The sequence below is a fragment of the Aethina tumida genome, chromosome 1 (assembly GCF_024364675.1).
Source record: "Aethina tumida isolate Nest 87 chromosome 1, icAetTumi1.1, whole genome shotgun sequence".
Taxonomy (NCBI): Eukaryota; Metazoa; Arthropoda; class Insecta; order Coleoptera; family Nitidulidae; genus Aethina; species Aethina tumida.
Window position 1 is genome coordinate 4,088,784 of NC_065435.1, and position 27,804 is coordinate 4,116,587.

Here is a 27,804-nt window from a genome sequence, read left to right on the forward strand (position 1 = left end):
CCAATGAAAAATAAAAAAGTTTTCAAAATGGCTGCTAGTGTAGAAATAGTATATACGTCCAAACTGTATTAAACAAAGTTGTAATATATTTTAATATATTTTTAATAAAAAAAAATAGATTAACTAGATTGATTATTGGTTTTTGAATAAAATTACTTAAATATGTAAATAAAAAACAGAAAAAAGTTGCAATTTTTAAATAATATTACAGACTGCCAGTGTAAACGTGCCTTAAGTGACAGTTTGTGGTGTGTAATGCATACTGTACATTTCTGACCAACTTCCCCGTATGATTTGATATTTTCGTTGCACTGAACAGCAAATTAGTCGTCAACATGTAATTTTGGAAAAATTCCTTGATCATTGCATAAGGTTAGTCAATTATCCATAACTGACATTCCAAGAAACCCCGTTGATTGCACTTGTCAGTGCGAGCATCGAGTATGGTTCATTTCTGCCCCTATTGTAACAACCTATTGTTCGTCGAGGAGTCCGGTGGCAAACTGCAGTTCACCTGCAACCTGTGCCCGGTATACTTCCCAATAAAAAGTAACATAGTGTACAGAAACCACTACAAACTAAAGGTAAGGTTATGACTCACACACACTGACAATTCACGTTCGGATCAACTTGCAGGAGATCGACGACGTGCTGGGTGGCGCCGAGGCTTGGAAGAACGTGGACTCGACGGAGGAGAGGTGTCCCAAGTGCAGCCACCCAAGAGCCTACTTTATGCAACTGCAAACCAGATCAGCCGATGAGCCCATGACAACATTCTACCGTTGCTGCAATCCCGAGTGCAATCACAACTGGCGCGACTAAACGTATCCATGATCTTAAGAACTATTTTAAAAATTTCCTCTTTAAATTTTAGTGTTAGTCCAATGTCTACTGTTGCTGATATTGCCATCTTGAGCGATTCTAAGTCATTGGCAATCAAATATTTGAAACAAGGACAGGTTGTGGCTGTTCCCACTGACACAGTGTATGGCTTAGCTTGTAACGCCTACGACATCTCAGCCATCAACAAGTTGTATGCCATAAAACAGAGGAACGAAAATAAACCTGTTGCAATTTGTGTTGGGAGGGTTAAGGATGTTAAAACTTGGGCTGTGGTGGATCATTTGCCAAACGGCCTGCTAAGTGCTCTTCTACCTGGCCCTGTGACACTAATATTGACTTGTGCTAATAAACTTGATAAATCTGTTGTGTTCAACGGTAAGGTCGGGATTCGCATTCCGGATTATCCATTTATTAGGGATCTTGCTAATGGTTTAGGAAAACCGTTAGCTTTGACTAGTGCTAACTTAAGTAATGAACCTAGTGCATTGACTGTTGATGAGTTTAAAGTCCTCTGGGATAAAGTTTCTGGTGTTTTTGACGGCGGTCGTTTAGGTTTGGATCGCAGTGCATCTACCATTGTTGACCTCTCCAAACCAGGCACATATCATATACTGAGGGAAGGCATAGCACTAAAGGAAACTACAAGTATTTTAACCAAATTTGGTTTAGTTATACAAAATGAATAAGTTTTTGAAAAGTGTTAAAAGTTCTGTCACTAACAACAAAGATGATCTAATTAAAAAATCCATAACCAAAACTCTCTCAGACAGTGTCAAAGAGATACAGTATTTTGAAGTTGAAAATAAAGTACAAAACAATGTGGACCTGAATGAAGCTGCCAATACACTATGCACCACCTTGGAGGCTATGTTTCTGCATGGATTGAAGGATTCACTGGCCTACAGATTCACCAGGGCTATTGCAGATGTTGATGAAAGACCTGAACCAAGCTTTTGGGGACCACTCCTACTTGTTTCGCATCGACAAATCATTGATCAGGTATGTAATGGATATTAGGTATTGAGTTTTCAGCTTATTAAGTTTATTGAGAAAGATTGAGCCAAATTTCTTAATTAATGTAGACAAATAGAAAAAAGAAGATTCAAACTACAAAATTTAAGACGCCATTCACTAACGCTGATATACTGCTTTTGCCCTTTGAACTTTGAGCCTGCTATCACATGAAATCATTTAAATTATGTCAATATAGGCATTGCAGTCTACGTTATTGAAGTAGACTCCTCACTTAACTGAACTCCAATTATTCAACTTCGAGTTTGTCAATTTTAGCTTTGTGATTTTTTAGATAACTAATTTGTCCCAAATCACAACGGAAGCGGGACAATGCAGGGCATGGATTCGCCTGGCTCTCAACGACTGCCTGCTCTCTTCCTACTTAGTGACCTTGCGTCGTCAGGGCAGCTCCCTGAAAAGCTTCTACAAGACCGGAGCGTTCATACGAGACGGAGAATTGTTGGACGTAACCCAAAGACTAATCGAAGGCGTGGAAGCCTTCCACACCTTCACCTTGGCCTGCAATTCCAGCCTACTGAACACCTGGCCGTTGCAGAGCTTATATCTGGCAGGCATTTGGGCCCCTACACTCAAAGCTTGTCCGGTGGCGCCTTGCGATGACGTAGCACAGGGCATCCAAGAACAGGAGACGACCAAGCCTCAGCCCATTCCCGACTTGAATGCCGAAGCTGTGTCGGTCGCGTCCAGCTTCTCGTTCAGCTCGCAGGCGAGTGGACTGAGACAGATCGTGTCTTTGAGCGAGGACGAGGTGCTGAAGATCATCTTGAACAAGGATAAAACGACGTCGGCCAGTGGTAGCTCTCAATCTGGAAGCGAAAGCAGAGGCGTAGAGGCTGAGAATGTTAAGTTCAACGTGGGGAACTCGTTGAAGCAAAGGACTGGCTGGTCGTTTGATGGCACCCAAGAGGAGACGGGTGATGAAACGACCAGTCCGGTGGTTGAAATAACGGAGGAACCGGCTAAGGAGGTAAACGAACCTAAATCGACGGAAGCCAGCTTTAACGCACTGATAGAGAGCTACAACATGCTGAGTGGCGGGTTCATTCGCACGCCGGACATCAGGGAGGTTTGGCAGAGGATCGACGAGGATAGGCGTGGTGACGTCCCAACTGAGACCGTAAGAACTTCATCATAATCATTTAAATACAGCTGGATAATCACTATTTGATTTCAGATTGAGATAAGACAAGAATCACCCATCCATCCGCTGATAAATAAATCTGAGTCCACGGCTTTGGCGGTGCAGCTAGGCAAAATTGGAAGGGAGAAAGGTTTGGATCGTCAAAAATTTGAATGTGCTGGATGTCAACAGCCATTGGGAGTCGCCGTAAAGGCGAAGTAAGCTCTATAATGCCTTAAAAATATCACTTATTTAATAAATTGTTTGTTTTGTAGTGTATGCGGTTTCACTGGTGACTATTTCTGTGATGGTTGCATGAGTTATGAACAAATAACTATTCCTGCCCGAATAATTCACAACTGGGACTTCAAAACTTACAAAGTTTCACAAAAAGCTTACAATTACATCGAAGAAATCAAAGACCATCCCACTATTGATTTTAAGGTACTCAAATATTTGAAGTAATTAAAACAATAATTTATTAAATTTAATTATAATATCAGATTCTTAACCCGTTTATTTATGGAGTTGTTGAGGAAATGGCCCAACTACAAATTTTAAGGAACCAATTGAATTTCCTCAGAGCTTATTTGTACACGTGCAGGGAGCCAATCATAAAGTCTCTACAGAAGAAGATGTGGCCCCGAGAATACATGTACGAACACATCCACCAATATTCAGTTTCTGTAAGCGTATAACAATTAAAATTTTACCAGTAACTGATGAGAATTTTTACAGGATTTGGCACAAATTAAAAGTGGGGAGTTGGCCGCCTTACTGCAAAAGGTTGTGGAGTTTGGAAGAGAACATGTTTCCAGTTGTTGGTTGTGCAGTCAAAAAGGTTTCGTCTGTGAAGTATGCAATAAGCCAAAACCTCTGTTTCCTTTTGATGTTGAACATATTTATAGAGTAAGTGTGTTTTTGGGCAACTCTGTCAATGTGTTTATATTTTATTTTGTTTACAGTGTGAGGCTTGTAATGCTGTGTATCACAAAGGTTGCCTTAATTCGTCGAAACCATGTAGAAAATGTGAGAGAATAAAAAAAAGGGAAGACCTACCTTTACTTGGTGCTATTACCCTTGATTAGATCATTGTTTGTTCTATTAAAAATGTAATATTTTTATTTTCTTGGAATAAAAGTTTTTTTATTATTACTAATAGTCAGTTTTATTAATTACAAATATACAAAGATGTTCTACAAAATTCAAGTCAAATTGTGGAATGCAATTAAAATATTTAAAAGTCAACAATTATCACCAAGATTTAATTTTAAAACAAATTAATTTTGGTCCCTTCTAATCTGTTTTAGGTATTTTTTATGTTCAAATAATAATTTCTCCTGACTTGAGATGGAACTATTTGGTGTAAAAACATGTATGTCAATAAATAAAAATTAAAATAAAAAAATGTTAAGTAAAACCATAAACATTATGGTAACAAATATACATTGAGCCAGAAACAAAGGCACAACTTGGAATATAACTGTTGTACCGATTTTTCCGCAACTACTCTACTTTTAGCCTTGTTTGGAGCCCATTTGAATGTTGTCAAAAACTGAACTGAAAACAATAATTTTTACAGCTTCCAATTGCTCCCCAAACAATATTGTTATTAAAACACCATCGGTTAAGTAGATTTCATACTGAACAAAAAATACTCTATAATACGTTATTTACAAGAACATAAACATGGTGACTTGGCCGAACCATAATATAGTTGGTAAGTAATCCCTAAACATCTACGTTAACAATTAGATCCATTTTAGCGATATAATAACACACCGGTAACCTTCGTTAGTTCACTTTTGAGTAGTTTTAGTATCTGTTAAGGCACGGTGGCTACTTCTGATGGGCAGGGGCGACGACGGAGTCTTCGGACTCGCCGACTTCGTCTTCTTCAATTTGATTCCGTGGTTTTTCTGGTGGTTCCTTTCGTGCGCGTACAACAGCACCCCTATGTGTCGGTGGCCGGCCTCCATGGCTATTTTCAGTGCAGTACTGCCGTCCTAAAATTACAACATTAAAATGTTGCCACCAAAACTCGGTAATTTTTGTAACTTACCACGTCGGTGATGCTGGAATCACAGTCGGGATGGCTCAGGAAGTGCTTAACTATTTCGATGTGGCCATGCTCGGCGGCGCACATGAGGGCGGTACTGCCGTCTTCGTCTTGTATGTTGATGTCGGCGCCCGCCTCCAGAAGCATGGTCACCATGTCCAGGCGTCCGTGGCTCACCGCCAGCATCAAAGCGGTTTGTCCATGCTGGAAATGTTTGCCGTGCAATTAGGGTAATTCGATTTAATATGTGAGTTGACCTTGTTTGGTCCATTGAGTTGTTTACTATGATATTAAGTTAAGTATTTACCTGTTTGGCACGAATATTGACATCAGCAAGCTGGAACAGTCGTCTGACAACATTGGCGTGAGTTTCTGATTTGACCTTAGCAAGGGACACCAACATGACGCTTGTGTAGCCCGTATTGTTGGGCTTATTAATATCACACACCTTGGAGTCGAGCAAAATTGAAACCACGTCGAAATTGCCGTGCGACACCGCGTAGTGCATTGCAGTGTTACCGCTGGCGTCAGTCATATTTACGACGTATTCAAGCAGAATTGAGGACATGTCTTCGAAGGCGTCCAGATAATCTTCGACATCCAGGGGGTTGGCCGTCACCAGGCTGGAGATTTTGAACCACTCCTGCTGGACTATATTAATAGCACTCGGGTTCTTGACGCTTTTCGATGGGTTCTTCATTAGCGAGTCGTTGAGGACCTTCATTGCACCTTGCATTTCTTTGCTTGGTTCCGCCTTCTTCCGGTTTCTGATGTTCGATATTGAATGGAAGGACGTGCTTTCCGATATGGGCAGTGTGGTTTCTTGGATTTGAACTTTCGTTATTGAAGTTGATGAGCCATTTTGAGCGGGTGTATTGACCTCGGGGAATTTGAAGTTTTGCTTTACCTTGTCTAACGGGCTGGTCTCACTTGACACTGATTTTGGCGACAGGTCTAGACCAGACAGTCTGAAAATAGAAGAAAACCATTCTGATGAATCCATCAATGAGCTACGTTGAACTAAAATTGACTAATCTTCAATTATCTTCCATGTACCAGTCATTGAATTTTTTCCACTAAGGCCAAATTAATTAAGAATTAAGCTAAATTTGCCAATTGAAAATTACTGTAATAAAAGCAAGTCAATTATTTTAAAAATACTAAGAATCATGGCTATTCTAAACTACAATAAGTCCTACAAAAACTACACAATAAAAAAGATTTATTAAAAAGATAAGGTTCCCGCCAAAAAGTCACCTCCTATGAATAAACTTGTGTCCGTCACTGAATAAAGGAACGATTAAAATGCTGCACACGAACCTTGTCAGTAGGATATGTTGATGCATATAAGAACAGTGAGCATTTTGGTGGTCTTTCGGGGCTAACATCCGGCCTAATGCTAAAAATTAACCATAATGAAACGTTTTCCGACCACAGTCATCGGACACTTTGTTTTGACTGTTATCCTTGTCAATATTTTAAGGGCAGAGCGACGCGCAGGCGTCGCCAACGCTTGATTGATTATGACCCAGACAACGGTCCCAAAGAGATATATCATTCTGAGGCGACTATGTTAATGACAGCTATACACGGAATGGGCGGAAAACGATTTTTTCATCGCGTGACACACACACAGTTAAACGAGTCGGTTCTTAATTAACGGGGAATTCTACACTGGTAAATTAGTATAACCTGTGAAGTATCAAATGAACGTCATTTGGTTGCGGGTTTTTTGGCCATTAATTACAAAATGCTGGCACTGTAAATAGTTAATTACTTACTTGGTGGAAGAGCCTGACTTTTCGGTTGGCGAGTTGTAAATTTTGGTGTAGGTGTCCTGCCTCCTGAACTTCCTGACTTCGACGGGGGTGGTGGGCACTTGAGGTCTGGGTATCCTCGAGGGTGTGGGACTGCTGCTTCTGTCCTTCTTTTGACTCTCCTCCTTTTCTTTGTTCAAACATTTGGTGCACGTTTTCTCCTTATCTTCCTCGCTGTCCTTGATAACGGTGATCTCGGCGGTGCAACCGACTTCGCGTGTACGCGTCAGGTCTTTGGTGTCCGTGGTTTTGTTGGAGGGAATGGCTCGTTCGTACTGCGTCTGTTTGGTTTTCGTCTCCAGCCTTGTTTCGTGCTGGCAGGATTTGGAGGCACTTACTGGAGTGGCCTGACAACCTCTGTTCATGCTGGAACTTTCGTACTGGCACGCCACGGTCCTCTTCCGTGTTGTCAGGTTTAGTTTGTCTTCACCTATAACCACAATAAATTAAACCCAAACCTAGATTTATTAAGTGGACTTACCCATATTGAAGGATTTACTTCTGGGCATGGTCAGATTGGCCAAAGATATGGTCATTGGTCCGGTGTGCGAGTCCTCGTTGCTCTCAGGCCCAACGGCCAAAGACACCTTCTTCACCGAACATTTCGGACACAGCACGTCGCTTATGGTGTCGTCTGAGCATCCCACCGTGTAGCTGTCCACGTTTTTCTGTTGGTTGAAGTCCTGCGCCTCCGGCGACACCATAACAGCCACATTACTGGTGAATTTGGGCGCCTCCACCGTCTGCGAATAGTTGTTGTACAGTCTGGGCTTAGGCTCCACCGCTTGCGTTCCGGCGTCCCGTTTCTCCTTCGAAACTATAGTCTGGGTGCCCTTGGAGATGGTGATTTTCTCCGGTGATCTGGGCGCGTTTTGGAGGTTCAAAAATTTCACCTTTTCGTGCAACCATTTGTCCGCGTTGGCATTTTCTATGTCCGAAAAGTCGGTGCCGTTCAAGGTGGTGGTGGCCACCGATTTGGTGTTCGGGTTCTGGTGACCGACTCCGATGTTTCTGGTCAACACGCCGCACATCACGCCGAAATCCTTCCTTGGCGGCGGTGGTGGCGGCTCCTTTCTCTCCACGCTGTCGATGTTGTCTACGGTGGTGAACGAATGCGATCTGGTCCTGTTGTTTAAGTTGTAGTTGCTGAAGTAGTTCACTTTAACATTGTTGCTCAGTCTCTGGTTCTCTTCCGCCTTAAGTTTAAGCTTTTGATTTTCTTCTTTCAATAGCAAAATGTGTTCCTGAAATTAAATTTAATGTCGGCTAACCATGTGAACAGAATGACTTTATTAAACTGTGTTGCTCTTGTTTGTTGAATACGGGTACCAACATCCTTTGTTTGTATTAGATTATGTATTATTATAAATATCAACATATTTGTTTAATTCGATATGCGCCGGTTTAACAAAACTTATCAAACGTTAGTGTACTAATAGAAAAAAATGCTTGAATAACTTTAACAAGTGTTAAAGTATAATAAAATTAATTAATTATCTGGAGTGCTGAAATAAATATAATTCTTTACTTGGACTGACAATTAAAGTTGGTGTATTTATGTCCAACTCAATTCTGAAAAATACATATACATAATTTTTTTAGAATAAGAATATAGTAGTTTTTATAATTCTGTATAAAACAACAATAGTAAATTAATATTACTGTAACGGTTCACATTAAATAAGTGAGTTATAGATAAAATATTTTATCTAATATAATGACCCTAACTGTATGTGTTTTAACAGAAAAAACTGAATGTGAAGACGTTAAGCAAATTGAATTTTTTAAAGAAATAACAAGAAGAGGAGCATTTGTTTCAACACTCAACCGAATAATAATAACAGTACTCCTAAAAAGAACAAATTCACTCAGAAAGTTCATTAATAAAATATGGCATTGAAAGGTTGAAAAAATTGTCTCCTCTTTAACAAATTTTATAAAATGTTTCTGGATTAATAGAAAAAAATATGTTTAAATACCATTTATTTGACTAATTGTGTTGAGTGTTGAAATGCAGTTCTATCCTTGGCTTTTATTTTAAAAATTCTAATTTCACCTTAATAACATTATTAAATAATGTGTGATGTAAAAGGATTAGAAAGAACATTGAACACTTAAATTTCACAAAACATTACAATGTTAGTAAACAGAGAAATGAACTGTCAATTATATAAATAAACAGAAAAAACAGTATATAAAGACATTCGTAACATGTTGAAATTTTCAATTAGAAATTCGTTGCAAATTTTTATTTGTTGTTGTTTTTTTTTGTTTTATTACTGAACCGGATAATAATAAGAGCATTACTAAAATGGACAAATTTGTTCAAAAAATTGATTAAACATTTCTAATAGATGTAAGAAAATAAATAAAATATGGTATTAAATGATTGAAAAAAGAGTCTCCTCTAAGAAAACCTATAAAAAGTTTCTGAATTTATAGAAAATAACATTTAAATAATTTCACCAGTTATTGTATTATAATTAACATATAATATTGTAATTAATTAATTATTTAACTATTTGCGTGGAGTGGTGAAATATAGATAGTTCTTTGATGGTTTTCATTTAAGAAATAAAAAAATTTAATCTGAGTAGCATCATCGAAAAATATATGATGTAAGAACAGTTGAAAGAACATTAGACTGGAATTTTACAGAGCATGATAAATGACAATTACCTAAATAAATATGTTTAAATAGAATAAAAGTGTATACGAAAACATTCCTGACATGTTGGAATTTTCAATTAGATATTCGTTTTAACACTCCTTTAAGCCAGATTTTTTAAATAAAACTAAGGAAAAGTGTATTTATTTGGCCATTCAACCAGAAATTAATATTACCATTTTTAAAATTGCACAAATTGTTGCTAATAATCTTGAATCAATGAAATAAGCTTGGTATTAAAGGGATGATAAAGGAGTTTTATTCATATGCTCCATATATCTATACATTCCGTGCAAATTACTTTCCCACGTAACCCAGATCCTTCAACCATGAACCCGTAAAAATACCTCACAAACAACATTCATCAATGAAGATGCGATTAATATGGTAAATATAGATTTACTCACCTTCAACTCAGGTATAAGTTTGACTTGATCCTCCAAATGTTTGGTCCTTTCCAAAGAAAGTGCCATTTGTTCCCGGATGTTTTGCAGGGCCAAAGGACTGAGCCCATAAGACTCAATGCTCACCGTGTCGAAGTCCTGTTTTTCATGTTCGTTGGTGGTCTGAAGCACGGTCATGCTCGAACCCGAAACGGAGGACATAGAAGAATTCGAAGGCACCCTCCTAATGTTCTCTAAATGAAACAGCAAACAAAAACATACGTTGTAATAATCGATGCCGTCACTACTATCGATCAAATAGTTTTGTTCAATGTACAAAAGGAGTTTCCGTATAATCAACCACAGGAATCGCAGAATCACTGAAAAAACACTACGCCTCTCCATTTGTCGACGAGATTGACGGCTACATCAAATTCATTGAAAGTTTAATAAGGAACAAATTTAAAAGAACAACGCATGCGCTTTTTCCACGGAACAATGCACAAGTCTAGCTCTACTGAACAATCAACATTACTTTTCCCTTTCCACAGGAGGCCATGCCACACAAAAAAAAATTATCTATATAAACTACAACAAACCGATAAACACATAAGGCAAAATTACCGGCGACTCGATAACTGGCATACGCACAAACGCAGTCCATTGTACTCTGTTGCACTTCAATTTCTGAGCTGAAGTGCAATGCATTTTATGCTTCTGTAACAACCAATGCGGTGCCGGTTGGATATGTTGAATGGAAGCGGAAGTTATTATTTCAGTGCCTTCAACCATTCTTACTATTTTTAATTTGGGATGCATTGTGTTTTTAGTTTTTATTTTTTTTTATTGCGTTTTGGTAATTATGACGGACGTTCGTTCTCTCTGGAAGGGAGATGGTGGATTGGAAGCGGTGCCCGATGATCGTGCATCAACATGCATATGTATGGGCTGTAACAGTTTCCGGTTTTGGTGGAAACGTGATTTTCTACAGTTCCATAGTTTTGTGGCTCGAGGTTATTTTAAATTATAATTTCGTGTGTGTTTGTGACGATAAAAATTCAACTTGGACTACTAAAATTATCGTATTATTGTTATTTTTCTTGTTGCGCAGAAATGGTTTCCATTTCACATTTTATACTTAATTACATTTTCTGTGATCCACTACTTATCCAAATTTATTATTAGTCGCAGCAGAAACTGAATGATCAAATTTTGATACTTAATATCAAAGTAAACAGTGCGACTCTTAATCTATATTTAGTTATTATTTCATTATGCGCCAACCACTCTTATTATTATTTATGATACAGTGTTAATTGTGTATTATTTTTGATGCCAATTTAATACAGTGGGGTTATGGCAAATCTTGTGATGGTGGTTTGGAAATCATACTCGGCGATCATGTATCATGAAGTAAAAACAATTTTATAGACTTAATTTTGTTGGAAAGGTAATTTTAAATTATAGTTTTAAGAATTTGAAACTAAACATAAGTAAAATATCAAAATTATATCCTAATATTGCTCCATTTTTTCCCAAAGAGGATTTTCAACTAAATGTAGATTTTAATTTTATTCATTATATTAAATTTAATATTTAACCAAATTAAAAATTGCAGTAACGGAAACTAAATTATTGAAATTTTTTGTTTAATGTCAAAATATTCAATATGAATTATATATTATTCATTTTCTTCTCACATAAACAGAAGAAAAGAATATTAAATTATCAAAATTTTATGTTTAATGTTAAATTATTCTATATAAACAATCAATAATTCTTTTCATAAAAAGAGAAAATTTAAATTATTAAGTTTTAAATTGATTGATTACTTTACTACTTTATTTACTAAATATTTAAAATATAATCCTAAAAACTTTTATTTAAAATAAAAATCTATTTGACTGACAATAAAAATCTAATATCTGACAATATAAATCAATATAAATATTTTATTTATAGTAAAACTGAAATAAAAAATTGATTAAAAATATAAAAAAATAATACTAAATACTTTAATTAATTTTATATTGGAATCCTTGGATTATTTTTCACATAAACTGAAAAAATTGTAAGATCACACAGTTCTAAATATTTTATATAGAATAATAAATGATCAATGAATGTAAAAATATAAAAAAATAATATTAAATATTTAAAATATTTGTATTTCAAAGCATATATTTAAAAAATTATCATTTAAAACTCATTTAATGTGACTAGAATGGAGTAAAACTGTTTTGACTAATTTTAATGATTATTTCCCACATAAACTGAAAAATTTATCAGATTACACATTTCTAAATATTTTATATAGAATAAATCATAAAATTGAACCAAAAAAATTATTAGTTAATGTAAAAATATAAAAAATAATGTTAAATATTAAATTTTTGTATTCCAAAGTACATATTATTTTTTTTTGGTTACAAATTGGACTTAAATGTAGAGATTTCACTACTTTGTATTTTCATTTGATTAAATTAAAAATGGTTAAACTTTATATAATTCACAAGTTATCCACATAATTTGCCAATAACTTCGGTGACAGAAAAATAAAATAAAATTTTATGTTTAATGTCAAAATATTTTGTATAAATATGTTTTCACAAAAAGAGGAGGAAAAACGTTCAAATTGTTAAGTTTTAAATTTGTAAATCAAAATTTTGATTTTTTGGTAACAAATTTGAATTAAATGTAGATTTTAAATAGATTTCAAAGCTTCATATTTTCATTTGACTACATTAAAATAGTTAAAATTTTTATAATTCACAAGTTATCCACCTAATTTATTAATAATTTTAATGGCAGAAACTTAATTATCAAAATTTTATGTTTAATGTCAACATCCTATATAATTATTCATTTTTTTATCACAAAAAGAGTATAAAAAACGTTCAAATTGTTAAGTTTTAAATTGATAAATCAAGATTTTTAGGTTTTGGTTACAAATTTGCATAAAAAGTATATATTTAATAGATTGAACAGGTTTCTATTTTCACTTAACTACATTAAAACTGTTTAACATTTTTATAATACACAAATTATCCTCATAATTTATTAATAATTGATGTGAAAGAAACTAAATTATTTTATGTTTAATGTCAAAATATTCTATATAAATAATAAATCATTCTTTTTTTCACAAAAAAAAGTAGAAAAAACGTTCAAATTGTTAAGTTTTAAATTGATAAATCAAGGATTTTTAGGTTTTGGTTACAAATTTGACATTTAAAAAATTTCATAGCTTTATATTTATTTGCTATAACTTTTATAAACATTATTTTGTATAAATAAAGTGTTCTGAAAAATGAGATTTCAATAAAAATACCAAAATTATTTCATAAAATAAAAAAAAGTTCATATTCTAATAATAATTTATTTAGGTTGTCAATTTGAAGTAAATGTGTATATTTAATTTAACTACGTTAAAAATAGATAATTTTTTGTGACTCACAAGTTATCCGTATTTTTATAATACGACCAACAGAAACACACTTAACAAAATTTGATATTTATTATCACAATAAATTATAATATTTTTAATCTAAAACAAATTTTTAATTATCAACTAATTATAAAATACATAAATGCATATTTGCATTTAATATCTCTTCTTATCTAAAATTATTGGAATTTAGATAAAATTTTTAACGTGTACTGATACTTGTACTTTTCCTACTAATTTATAAATTAATTAAAAATGTTCTTCTGCGTTAATTAATCGCATAGACCATAAAATTTTATTAGTAATACCGCCTCATTAATAAATTTTTATAGCTCATATTATAATTTTATTTTGTATGTAATATAGAAAGTATTATTTTTAAACTAGATCAATTATCGTGATATAATAAAACTTACCGAAACACATGCCGAAACATTTTCTAATGGAATCACAGAAGTTCAAAAACGCATTCATTGATCAAAAATTGTCCATCAAAAACGAGTCAAAACATTAAAAACAATTTCCACCAACATTAAACAATATTACGTGTTGCCTTTAAATTAGCAATAACAACCTGTCTTTGAAATGGACTAAAAATAAAAATATTTTTTGCACGCACACACACTTCGGACCACCATTTATTTTTATTCCTTCAGTGAGTCAACGCACATTTATTAATATACCCTAATACCATTAAATTTTGTATGACCACGTTCACCCGCCACATAATAAAAAAAAAAACGTCAGTCGAGTCGACAGTACGCACGACGACCTTTAAATTAATTATGTATCGTGCTTATTTAACTTTGCAATTAATTTGAAACTCCTTGAAAAGGTGCGAAACGTCAAAATGAAATACCACTGACCTGACACCGCCGTGACATCGGGAAGATTGTGTTTGTTCTTGTTCTTGGATCGTTGCAACGTCCTCTCGAAATCGGTGACGGCGTCGTTGAAACCATCCAGATTGAAGGCGTACAGAGTCTTCGACGTTTGGTCCACGATTTTAGGCGAAGCCTGCTCTTGGATTGGCTGCAACAATTCAAACATATATTTCCTAACTTTGACAACAAGACAAGAAAAAAAAATAGTTGTTCAATTAATATTGACATTCATTATAATTCGTGTACATAAAACATTAAACGTAACTTGTGAATGCTAATTAAATTAAATCTAATTCGAGTATATATTTAAAATTCTTTCCTGCATGAATAACTAATTTGCACACAATAAAAATAAAACTTTCAAACTCGTATAAAACGAGTTTTAAAATTGCATTCAAATCCAATATGTTTACAACAAACAAATTGTTGTGTACGTTATTTCTAAACACGAACTTTGCACCATTATTATTTTTTATTAGGTAGTCTGGAAATGAAAGTCTATCCGTAAAACAATTTGATCTTCGCATACGCAGATAACATCGTGTAATTTTATACAACCAGTTAATAAAACATTTTATACTTGCACATTGATGTTAATAACTTCCTGAGTCTCTGAACTTTAATTATAACTCAAAAATTACGGTGTAAGCATATTAATCATTGTTTAAATTTTGATATAAAAGTGAAATATTCAATTTTAACAAATAGATGAAATTGTATTTGGGACAGAAAAATATCGTATTTTGACTTAAAATTCTAACTGCAGATAATATTAATTATTTTCATAAAGAAGTTCATTGGATGTGATATTTAACTCCTTAAATTTAAAAGTAACTCATCCAAATTGAGATAAACAAATGGTGCCACCCATCAACGACAAAAAGCAAGAAATTATTCCATTAATTACCTTTGAAAATAAACACTGAAATGCACTAAAAAATTATAGTCTAAGCAATTTAAACATTATATAATTTTTGATATAAAAGTGAAATATTATCAGATAGATGAAATTGTATTTGAGACACAAAAATATCGCATTTTATCTTCCAATATAATTGTATATTGAACTAAAGATAATCCAGAATGAGGTAAACAAATGGTACCATCTATGAACGACAGGGTGCATGAGATAATATCATTAAATACATCTGAAAATGAACGCTAAAATAAACTAAAAAATTATAGTCCAATCAATTTAATCATTACACAAATTTTAACATAAAAGTGAAACATTAAATTTTATGAGACAGATGAAATTATATTTGAGACAGAAAATATCACATTTTAACTTCAAATTATAATTGTTTTGTTAACTAAAGATAATATTAATTATTTTCATGAAAAAATTCGTTGGATGTGATGCTTAACTGCTTAAACTGAAGAGTTACTCATCCAGATTGAGGTAAACAAATGGTACCATCTATGAACGACAGAGTACATGAGATTATTTTATTAATTACTTTTGAAAATGAACACTAAAATACACTAAAAAATTAGTCCAAGCAATTTAACCATTACATACATTTTGATATAAAAAATAAACTTTATCATAAGATGAAATTGTATTTTGTGTTCAAATTCCTTCTTAATTATAGATAAAACTAGTTTTCTTTAAAAAATTCTTTTGATGTAATGTTAATCCTTATACTTAAGGATTACTACACATCCTGATCGAGATAAACAAATAGTACCACCTTAGAACGTCAAAGTAGAACCCTTTAATTACTTCTGTACACTAAAATATCTTTATAGTTAAAAATAATGAAAATACCGCAATTAAAATACGTAATTGGATTAGGCATGAAATCGCATTTACGTGCAACAACATGTGCCCAAAGACGATAAAACTTCATGTGTGGCCTCCAGCAACTGCAAGTCGTACGTGACAAAAACAAAGCAACGCCATAACAATAAAAAGCTTCGTTATCCAATAATTGCAATTCTATATTTACCCCAAATCTGTACGGAATTGCCTAGCGTGTCCATACCTTATATGAGGACTCGATGTTGGTCAATGGTGTGGGCGTGATGCCGAGCAGGACTTCCATGGACTGCCTCTGACGTCTGCGGTCCTTCCGCCTTTGAATCGAGCCAGTTTTGTCCGCTTCGTTTTGGCTAAACGATTCGCAGTAACGCACGAAGTCCAGGTCGATGTGGTACCCATATGGGCAGCAGTTACATTCGTACCAACTGTAACCTGGAACGGAACATAGATTAGATTAGGGAATTCCTAAATATTTTTTGGATGACTGAGTAAATCCTGATTATATGAAGGGGTTAAAGATTAATGTAACAATTTTTTTCTTTATTGATAAGAGTTATTGGATCCAAGCTATTAATTAAGGCTGATTGCGCTTAATAAGTGGAGTGATCTTTAAACAATACAATACTATCTAATTGGTTAGATTTTAATCTTTATAATTGTTTTTGATCATCTTATGAATAAAGTGATAATAATGGAACTGATAAAATAACATAAATATTTAACAACTGTTTGTATTTTACACTCTTCAATTAAATTCACTGTTTTGAAAATAAGACGACTATTTTACAGTTTTCTGTATTTTTAAATTTGGCTTTCACCTAAGCTAAAACTTTATTATAAGAAAAACCAAATGCAAGTCAGCTTCCATATTAAGATACGTGAGACTTCAATTATTCACATGACCCACAAATATTCTAATTGTAAGTTAAAAATAGGAAGAGGTCGTAAACTACACTACTAATGAACTTTTGGAAATAGAATCAAAGGAATAGACTGAATATTCACATAATTAATTTAAAATGCTTCTATCACTTTTGGTCACTTTTATGAAAACAAGACGTCTATTTTACAGTTTTCTGTAATTTTAAATTTGGTTTTCATCTAAGCTAAAACTTTATTATAAGAAAACCCACGTGCAAATCAGCTTTTCTATTAAAATACGTGAGTTTTCAATTATTCACATAAACAACAAATATTCTAATTGTAAATTAAAATTAGGGAGAGGGCGTAAACTACAATACTCATGAACTTTTGAAAGTAAATCAAAAGGAACAAACTGAAGGTTCATTTAAAATGCTTCTACGAGTTACATTTATGAAAACAAGACGACTATTTTACAGTTTTCTGTAATTTTAGATTTGGGTTTCACCCAAGCTAAAACTTTATTATAAGAGAACCCACATGTTAATCAGCTTCCATATTAAGATAAGTGAGATTTCAATTATTCAGATGAACAACAAATATTCTAATTGTAAGTTAAAAATAGAGACAGGACGTAAATTACTACACTAACTTTTGGAAATAGAAGAAAAGGAACAAACTGAAGGTTCACACGATGGTGGATGTAAAATTAATTTAAAATGATTCACTTTTATGAAAACAAGACGACTATTTTACAGTTTCCTGTAATTTTATATTTGGGTTTCACCTAAGCTAAAACTTTATTATAAGAAAACCCATATGCATCTTCCATATTAAGGTAAGTAAGATTTCAATTATTGCCATGAATAACAAATATTCTAATTGTAAATTAAAAATAGGGAGACGGCGTATACTACAATTCTAATGAACTTTTGGAAATAGATCAAAATGAACAATTGTAATTATAAATTAAAAATAGGGAGGGGGCGGAAACTACAATACTAATGAACTTATGGAAGTAAATCAAGAGGAACAAACTGAATGTTCACACGATGATGAATTTAAAATTAATTTAAAATGTTTTATGAAAACGAGATGACTATTTTCCTGTAATTTTAGATTTGGTTTTCACCTAAGATAAAACTTTATTATAAGAAAACCCATATTCGTGAGACTTCAATTATTCACACATTCACAACAAATATTCTGGTTGAAAATTAAAAATAGGGAGGTAAATTATAATTCTAATTAACTTTTGGAAATACAACAAATCAATCTTTAGAAAACAAGATGAGTATTTTACAGTTTTCTGTAATTTTAAACTTTGTTGATCAATTTGGCGTTAATAGTTTCATTAAAAACACAGCTGAGGTCACATTCCATGACTTTTAAAGACAAATAACAATTGTTAAGCAGCATTTGGAAGTGGAACAAAGGGCGTAAACGGAACGCTCACACTGCGGTGAGTTTAAGACACCGTTCGACGGCCGGACCGCAACGAAAACAAATAAGAAATCGGATAATTTCCCTTCGGGGTCATGCCGCCAAGAACCTTGATACGCCGATGCGTAAAAATGTGATATCGCAGCGAAAAATGGTGCCGCTGCGCCTATGCACAGGTTTAGAAGGATACATGTAGGAGTCAAAATAGAAAGCATTCTTCATTAACACATGCATCCAATTTGCTCCTATGCCATTGCTGGTCGGACACCGTGCACTTTAACGCCCCGTTTTTTCCCTCTCCGTCCCGTTCTCTCCCGTTTTCGGGACGTGACAACGACTTTTTCGGGTCGCATTGTCGCCCCACGGCCGCCCCGGCTCACGCGTGACCCGCTATAAGAACTAATATTAGCCCTTACGGACGCCGCACTTATAATTACTTACGGGTTCGCATTGATGAATTGGCTGGCGAGCAATTTCGCGGACGCGTAATCGTGGATGTAATATCATATGCAAATGGGCTTTTTTATGTAGTCTGTCGTGTTGAAAACACATTCTCGGAACGTTTGGATCAAATTTAAGGTATGCATGAATTTAATAAAATATGCAGATGATGTAAATATCAAGCTCAGTAGCGTAACCAAATTTATTCATCGGTGACATAACTGTGTAACAAATACCTGTTACAGACGTTTTTTGCGGATGATTTTTACTCGTGTATTTACAGCTTTAATGAATCTAAATTAATATGTAATTTAGACGTGTAGGTAGTAATATTTTACATACCCATTACATATTTTTAGACTTTCAAGTTTAAAACAAACCTCATTGTTCTTAAATTTGGGTATTTATAACACTGTATATAATTTGTTTGTTCAACAATTAAATGCCAACATAAAATCACTGTTTTACTGTCTCTAAATTTATACGATCTTATACGAATGGTGGGTAATTGCAGATCATTAGTACACTCTTATAAGTAATCAGAATCTATTATAATCTTCTTTTGTAATTAAGGCAAAATCTTTTTATAGACTTTTAATTAAATAATTGAACACAACGTGCATTGAATATGTTGCCAATATATACATAAGTATTATATCACCATTCACAGTATAAATATAAACTAAATAAAAATGATTTAGAAACCTCTACTGCAATTTTAATAAATGATTAACATTACAAGTATGAGATAAACCTGATTGTTCTACATCTTTCTATATTTAAAAGAGAATCTTGTTGAACGATTAACAAGGAATAATATGTATTTTAATATTTATAAGTTAAATAAATAATTTTACATAAAGGCATGTAATTGCAATTCATCATATTTTTTATTTTTTTGATTTTTAATTAAATAACCAAATCCATCTTGTACTGAATATGTTACCAATAAATGCACAAATGTTTGATCATCACCCACAGTATATAATGGTAGTTTAAGAGATATTCGATTTTTACTTAACTTTAAGTATTAAATAATTTAAATTCTAATCTAAAAATGTAATATAGAAACGTAAGTGATTAAATTTTATCTCAACTGCAGTTTTATTAAATTTTTTAACCTTTCAAGTATGAGATAAAAACTCATTGTTCTAAATCTTTGTATATTTAAAAGACTATGTATTTTATTTGTTGAACCATCAACAAGTAATAATATGTATTTTAGTGTTTATAAGTTTAAATAATTGTATATAAATGCATGCAATTGTAATTCATCTCTAATCTCTCATAATTAATGAATATTTATTATAATTTTCTTTTGTAAATGGCGCAAACTTTTTTTTATTAATTAATCATGTACTGAATTTGTTACCAATAAATACACAAATGTTTGCTCACCATCTATGGGGGTAGTTTTAGAGATTTTCGAATTTTATTTAAACTTCCAGCATTAAATAATTAATTTCTAATCTAAATAAATGTATTTCAGAAACGTAAGTGATTAAATTTTTTAACCTTTTAAGTATGAGTTAAACTCATTGTTCTAAATCTTTGTATATTTAAAAGAGATTAACAACTAATCATATGTATTTTAGTGTTTATAAATTTGAATAATTTTATATAAATGCATATAATTGCAATATCATCTCTAAGCTTTCAAAACAAATATTTATTACAATTATATTTTATAAGTGACGCAAATTTTATTTTTATTTTCTCACAGTTGTAGTTTCAGAGTTTCAATTTTTGCTCATGTATTTTAATAATGTAAATAAAAGTAGTTTAGAAACGTAGACAATCTTATTACATTTTTTCCCTTTGAAGTTTGGGGCAACTTTCTTTGTTTATTTAGAAGTGTATATAATTCGTTTATTGAACGATTAACCGGTAATAAAAAACTATTTTATTGTGTTTAAATTTAAATAATGTTGTATAAACGCATGTAATTGCCATGTCATCTAAAAACTCCTATCACTAATCAGAATTTATTATAATCTTCATCTTTTATTTTTTATATAATAAAGCAATATAACACTGAATATATTTTCAATAAATACATAAATGTTTGATGAGCACTCACAATCTTTAATGATAGTTTCAGAGAGTTTCGTTTTTTAATAATGTAATTTCTACATGAAATAATAACTAATCAAAATTTATTACAATCTTCTGTTTATGTGATTAAATAATCTAAATAAATGTAATTTAGAAATGTAGGTAATTAAATTTTACCTCAATCGTTCTTTTTTCTGTGAAGTTTGGGACACGCACATTTAAAACAATATACAATTCATTTATTGAATGATTAATAGATAATAAACAATCTCTATTTTAATGTCTTTAAATTTAAATAATGTATAAATGCATGTAATTACTATGTTATCTAAAAACTCTCATAACTAATCAGATTTGTGACGCAAACTTTTTTATTCTTTTAGAATTAAACAATTAAACTGAATATATTATCAATAAATAATGTTTGATTACCATTACAGTCTAAAATGGTAATATCAGTGTTTCAATTTTTATTCATGTATTTTACATGTGATTAAATATTACCTTTACTGTGGTTTTATTAAGTTTTTATCCTTTAAAACAGAGTATGTATTTTTTTTTATTGAAAGATTTATAAGTAATTTTGTATAAATCCATGTAATTACAATATCATCTCTCATAACTAATCAAAATTTATTTACAATCTTCTTTTGCATATGACGCAATCTATTTTATTGATTATTAATTGAATATTGAATACATCATGTTTGTATTACCCATAAATATACAAATGTTTGACTATCACTCACAGTCTATAATGGTAGTTTTTCTCATATATTTACCTTTACCATGATTTTATTAGATTTTTTTTCCTTTGAATTTGGTCTTAATTTTTGTATATTTAAAACAGGGTACATAATTTGTTTATTGAACGATTATCAGATAATATAAAAATCCCCATTTTACTGTCCTTAAATTAAATAATTTTGTATAAATTCATATAATTACCATCTCATCTAAAAAATCTCATAACTAATCAGAATTTCAGAACTCCTTTTGTGAGTGACATAAACCTTTTTTATTATTTTATAATTAATTAAATAGTTCAACACTATATGTATTGAATATGTTAATAATAAATACACAAATGTTTAATCATCACACACTGTCTATAATGACAGTTTCAGTGAGTTTTAATTTTTACTTTTCAGCTATAAAAAGTCAAGGTAATTTAGAAACGTAGGTGATTTAATTTTGTCTCTACTGCAGTTTTATTAATTTCTTTAACTTATATAATATAACTTTAATTATAATTTTTTTTATATATAAAACAATTAACAAATAACAAATAATATTAATTTTATTGTCAGTAAATTTAATAAATAAATTTCAACAAATGCAATATCATATCTGAACTCTCTTAACTAATCCAAATTTATTACAATCTTCTTTTATAAGTTACACGAACTCTTTTATTGATTATTAATTAAATAATTGAACACAATATGTACTGAATACGTTCAATAAACACATACATGTTTAATCACCATTCACAATATATAATGATAGTTTCGATTTTGCTTATGTATTTTCAGCATTAAATATTTTAAATAAAGATAATTTAAAAAGGTGGCTGACTAAATTTTACCTTTACTGCATTTTTATTCTTTCAAATCTTTGTATATTTATAAGAAAGGATATAATGTTTTCGTTGAACAATTAACAAGTGATAAATAATATGTATTTTAATGTCTGTAAATTTAAATAATTTTTGTTATATGCTTATAATTACCATGTCATCTACAAACTCCCATAAATAATCAAAATTTATTATAATCTTCTTTTGTAATTGACTCAAACACTTTTTAATTATTTTTGATTAAATAATTGGACACAAATATATTCAATATATTATACACACTTTCAATTTTTATTCGTATATTTTCATCAATAAATAATCTAAATAAAAGTAATTTAGAAATATTATTGTTAAATTTACCTCTATCACAGTCTCATTAGATTTTTTAACTTTTCTCATTTAAGACAAACAACGGTGTTTTTAACCTATGTACATTTAAAATAGAGTCCTCATATAATTTGGTTGTTTAAAAATTATCAAGTAATAAAAATTGTCTATTTTTACTATGTCTAAATTTAAACATTGTTGTATGTAATTCACGTACTAACAATAATGTCTGTAAACTAATCAGGATTTAACTATTTTTATTGTTTTTTAATGAAATAATTGAACGCAACATAGAATACGTTACCAATAAATTCACAAATGTTTGATCACCACTCACTGTCCACAATACCAATGGTAGTTGCAGACAATTTCGATTAATGTTTTTTGATTAATTAATTTATGATAATGGGTAATCAATACGTCATCAGGCCGTTTAAAGAGTTAAAAAAATAATGGAAGAACATTGTTTAATCGAAACGGTTAGAAATTTTTAGACTAGTACGTAATTTGAATGAGTACCATTAATTTTGTTAGAGATTAGGGACGTTATTATTTGACGTTTACCAGAAGAATAGAAAGGATGATCCCAGGAATTCAATTTTGTCTCTTCGTGGCGATAAAATTTCATTGTAAATCTTTCTGAAAAACTTCCAACAATTATTACAAACCCGCCGACCAATAATAAAACGCTGTTTATGTGCGTCGCTTTATCACATCCATGATAAAACTAAATTACCATAAAGTCGCCATAATCCGAACACACGACCGATAAAACCACAAAAATAAAACTAAACATTTACTCACCATGTTCGTTTGCTTTGGTGATGCTCTGCGGCGGATAAACCGACATCTTTACTGGTCGCTATCTATTGAAATTCGCAAAATACTGTAACAAAACAAAAACATCATCTGCACCATTGTATGACTACATAAAAAATTATCTAATCGGAAGCTGTCGTTATTAATTTTTAGATACATAGATGGGGGGATATCACATTCGTGAGGTCAGCGTTTAATTAATTTTGTTTATATTATCAATATTAATTGGGTTGAATGGCAACAAAATGGGTCGTTAGAAATGGTCTTGATACTAAATCCAAGACTGGAGTTTTGATTTTGTTTTTAATGGATTGGGAAAACTTTACAGGCAACTTATTAGGAAATATTTTTTCGCAAATTTAAATATTAACCAGCATCTATAATGGAATATTTTCTGATACAAATTATTGAGAGTTCCATGTTTATATTTATCATCAATTACTTGGAAAAAAGATAAAAATGGTATAATTCTGTGAGATATAAAACAAATTATGTAATTAATAAATTATTATAATCAAAAAATTGCCATTTCCATAATGTTCACTATTAAATTAATAAATAAAATTACAATAAAAATTAATAAAATATCATAATATCAATATCAATTGTGTTGATGTTGTTGGCAACAAAATGCCTTACAACATTTAAGCCTGGAGTTTTGATTCTGTATATAATGTTCTGGGAAAGCTTAATAAGCAACATTATCTGAGAATATTTTTATAAATGATTAACCAGCCCCTATAATCGAATATTGGTGAACATTTTCTGATAAAAATTATTAAGAGATATTTATCTATCAAAGTATACTTATAAAAATGATAAAAATAGCTTAATGCTATGAAATAAAAAAACAACTTATTGTAATCAATAAATAATATTATAATAAAAAATCTGTCATTTCCAAACTGTTCATTATTAAATTAATAAAATTATAATAAAAATTAATAAAATATTAACATAATATAAATGTTAATTGTGCTGAATATCAACAAAATGGGTCGTTTCAAATGACTGTCCTACAACATTTAAATCTGGAATTTTGATTCTGTATATAATGTTCTTGGAAAGCTTAATAAGCAACATTATCTGAGAATATTTTTTTAAAGGTTTGAATATTCACAATATTGAACATCTGAAATTGATTTTGGAAAAATGTTACAAGCTGAATTATATAAAAATATTTTATATAGAAATTTCAATATTAACCAATATTTGTAATGGAAAATTTGCCAGCATTTTTTATAAAAATTATTCAAAGTTACATGACTAAAATAATAATAATATTATAGGGTAGAAAAGAATATTTAATGTAATAAATATTAAGTAATGTTCATTATTAAATTAACAAAATTATGACAATTATTAATAAAATATTATCATAATATCAACATTAATTTAGTTGAATGACTGAGAAAACTTTACCATCAAAATAATCTGAAAATATTTTTACACAAATTTGAATATTAATCAATATTTGTAATGACTTATGACTATTTTTATTATTAATTATTAAACAACTTAATTAATAAATAATATAATAAAAAAACTGTATTTTCTATAATGTTTACTATTAAATTAATAAAATTTATAACTACGAATAAATAAAATAAGTATATAAAATACTACATATAATTGATAAATCTAATAAAAACCTAGTTATATTTTTTATAACATGTATGTTGTATTTTTAATAAGTTTTTATCTCGCACAATAAATAAATCAATTGTAATTTTTATCACAGTACAAATAATGTATTTGAAACAAACATTAATAAAATGTTTTGACAAAATTTGATTATTAATGTACATAATAAAATAATAAGAATGGCATAACCTTATAAGACAAAAAACAACTTAATTAATAAATAATAATATAATGAAAAACTCTAATTTCCATAATGTTTACTATTAAATTAATAAAATTTCATAATAATATCAATATTAATTACGTTGAATGGCAACAAAATGAGTCGTTTCAAATGATCATGTTACTAAATCCAGTGCTGCAGTTTTGAATTTGTATATAAATGTTCTGAGAAAACTAAATAAGCAATGTTGTCCGAAAATATTTTATATACAGATTCGAATATTAACCAGCAATTGAAATCGAAAATTGGCAAATATTTTCTGATAAAAAATATTTAGATTTATATACATATTTTACGTATTATTATTATCAATGTATATTTGTATAATGGTAAAAATGACATAATTTTATGAGATAAAAAAGACAATTCAATCTAATTATAATAATAAATAATGTTATAATCAGATAACTGTAACTTATTTTGTTAAATAAACAAAATTACAACAAAAATTAATGAGTTATATAAATCAATATTAATAGGATTTTAAAATTTAATTTAATTTTAATTTAAAATTTTAATAAATAAAAACTAAAGTTAAATACTTTAAAAAAGCATTACCATATTAGAAATAAGTGCTTTTCAATGTTATTTAATAACGTTATTAATTTACTGCAAATAAAGTAGTATATAAAATATATACTACATATAATTGATAAATCTAATAAAAAAACTAGCAATAATTTTTATAATATGTATGTTGTATTTTTAATAATTTTTTATCTTACACAATAAATAAATCAATTGTAATTTTTATCACAGAACAAATAATGTATTAGAAACAAACATTAATAAAAGGTTTTGACAAAAGACCTGTCCTTGGCTACACCTCAAAACCAAATCACGTAAATCACGATAGCACATTCAAAAAGAGCCATTTCCTCTATTTTCCGTGCCGCATCAAATAAAACCATACATATATATATATTTTTTTTACGAAACACACATGTAAGTCATTTACCCCAGTTATTTTTAATTCAAATGAATGAAGTTATTTAAAAGCACTTTTTATTCATTTTCTTCAAAGCACTTCTAAAATTAAATCCCCCGGTGAAGATATATGCATGAACACCGTATTCTACATATAATAATGAAGATCGTCCACAACAAATTACGACTTGTGAGATTAGTTTTTTGGATGTGCGAGGCACATGTACAGGATGTCGTTTTTATTTAGTTGTGGTTATTAATTGTGTGCATTAATTAATTATGAACATAAGGCTAGACACGACAATGGGTTTTGGCGTTAGAATTTCCTGATGCTCAATTATACATGCAAATGATATATTTACCTTGTGTTATATACAACACATGTCGGAGATATTATTTAATGCTTCTGTTATGCGGACTGCAAAGATTTTTAAAGTTGTTTTAATGGGTTTGGTTAAAAATCTTGCTTAATTTGAGCCAATATTAGCTCTTTTTGGTAAATATTTGACTATGTAGTCGCGCCTGTATAAATGCCAAATACTTTTACATTCAACAGGTGTGTATACTTTCTTTTGGAAGTGATATTTTGCAATTTAACTATAGAAATTTGTGCTCCAAATTCGTTTTGTCTGGTTATAAAATATCACACCCAAATAAGGAACACTGTATTGACCTGCATAAATAGATGCAATTAATATTATGTCATTTGATTAATTCCGATTTTCGCGATCATCGCTAAAAATAGTAAAAAACCGATTCAGGTAACCAGTCAAACCGATTAACCCAACCACCCCCCCGGGTCAAACAGAAAAAAAAATTAAAAGGCCATCACCCAAAGTTAGTAAACAAAATGTGGCACCTACCAAATTCCAAAGAAGCGGAATAATTACGGAAAAAAATATCCCTGACTAACAAAAAAATAAAAAACCGGGAAACCACGCACAAATCGGGACCGTACACGGGACAAACGAACGAGTCATGCGGCTCGCATCAAGCACCATCACTTTCTTGTTACGTTTAATATACGAATTCGTTAAAAAATCACATTGTCAACGTCCATAGGCATTTGAGCGCGAGCTGTGCAGTCGCAGCTGCGAGGACAACTTTACAATGGACAACGAACTTTACTGGACCGCCAGCGCGCATGTCTATCGCACAGGTAATTTTTACATCTCTCCACATCTCACATCATCATCATCTCACTCGCAGCATCTCTCCAATTGGAACGTAAATACGAATAAAAAAATAAACAATACCCTTACTACTACGCAACGGTGTTTGCTGTTGTTTGATATTTCAGTGATACTCCTCGTTCCATTACCGTAATGTTTACCGTGGGCTTTATGTTTTGTAAATACGTATTGTGTAAATTTAAATTGTTTTAATTAGGTGATATTCAAATTGTTACTCGTGGCGACACCTAGTGGCCACCGTCGGAGATTATAGTTATTCACAAGTGGCTT

The 27,804-nt window shown here is 31.0% G+C and overlaps 4 protein-coding genes across 6 annotated transcripts; 3 read left to right on the forward strand and 1 right to left on the reverse strand.

The window, feature by feature from the left end:
- Nucleotides 1-366: 366 nt before the first annotated feature.
- On the forward strand, nt 367-980 carry LOC109609466 (DNA-directed RNA polymerase III subunit RPC10). Of its 2 annotated transcripts, XM_020026122.2 has the most exons (3): nt 367-584; nt 637-824; nt 875-980. In XM_020026122.2, the coding sequence occupies exons 1-2, from the start codon at nt 444-446 to the stop codon at nt 820-822; spliced, it is 327 nt and encodes a 108-aa protein (XP_019881681.1). In that variant the 5' UTR covers nt 367-443; the 3' UTR covers nt 823-824; nt 875-980. The 2 variants fall into 2 exon arrangements, with proteins under 2 accessions (XP_019881681.1, XP_019881680.1); XM_020026121.2 differs by lacking the exon at nt 875-980 and having other exon boundaries at nt 637-829.
- Nucleotides 831-1,529, forward strand: LOC109609465 (threonylcarbamoyl-AMP synthase). Its single transcript, XM_049962121.1, has one exon. It carries the CDS (start codon nt 831-833, stop codon nt 1,527-1,529), a length of 699 nt encoding a protein of 232 aa, XP_049818078.1.
- On the forward strand, nt 1,522-4,157 carry LOC109609464 (uncharacterized). Its single transcript, XM_020026119.2, has 7 exons — nt 1,522-1,842; nt 2,150-2,995; nt 3,053-3,216; nt 3,274-3,442; nt 3,502-3,684; nt 3,737-3,907; nt 3,964-4,157. Exons 1-7 carry the CDS (start codon nt 1,522-1,524, stop codon nt 4,084-4,086), a joined length of 1,977 nt encoding a protein of 658 aa, XP_019881678.2. The 3' UTR covers nt 4,087-4,157.
- Nucleotides 4,158-4,183: 26 nt separating this feature from the next.
- Nucleotides 4,184-27,445, reverse strand: LOC109609463 (KN motif and ankyrin repeat domain-containing protein 2). 2 transcript variants are annotated; one of them, XM_020026118.2, is made up of 10 exons: nt 27,205-27,445; nt 23,533-23,614; nt 16,246-16,454; nt 14,240-14,405; nt 9,950-10,179; nt 7,356-8,118; nt 6,839-7,304; nt 5,365-6,025; nt 5,061-5,261; nt 4,184-5,004 (listed from the first exon to the last, which is right to left on the reverse strand). In XM_020026118.2, the coding sequence occupies exons 2-10, from the start codon at nt 23,576-23,578 to the stop codon at nt 4,798-4,800; spliced, it is 2,949 nt and encodes a 982-aa protein (XP_019881677.2). In that variant the 5' UTR covers nt 23,579-23,614; nt 27,205-27,445; the 3' UTR covers nt 4,184-4,797. The 2 variants fall into 2 exon arrangements, with proteins under 2 accessions (XP_019881677.2, XP_049818077.1); XM_049962120.1 differs by lacking the exons at nt 23,533-23,614; nt 27,205-27,445 and adding an exon at nt 23,293-23,370.
- Between the last annotated feature and the right edge of the window lie 359 nt (nt 27,446-27,804).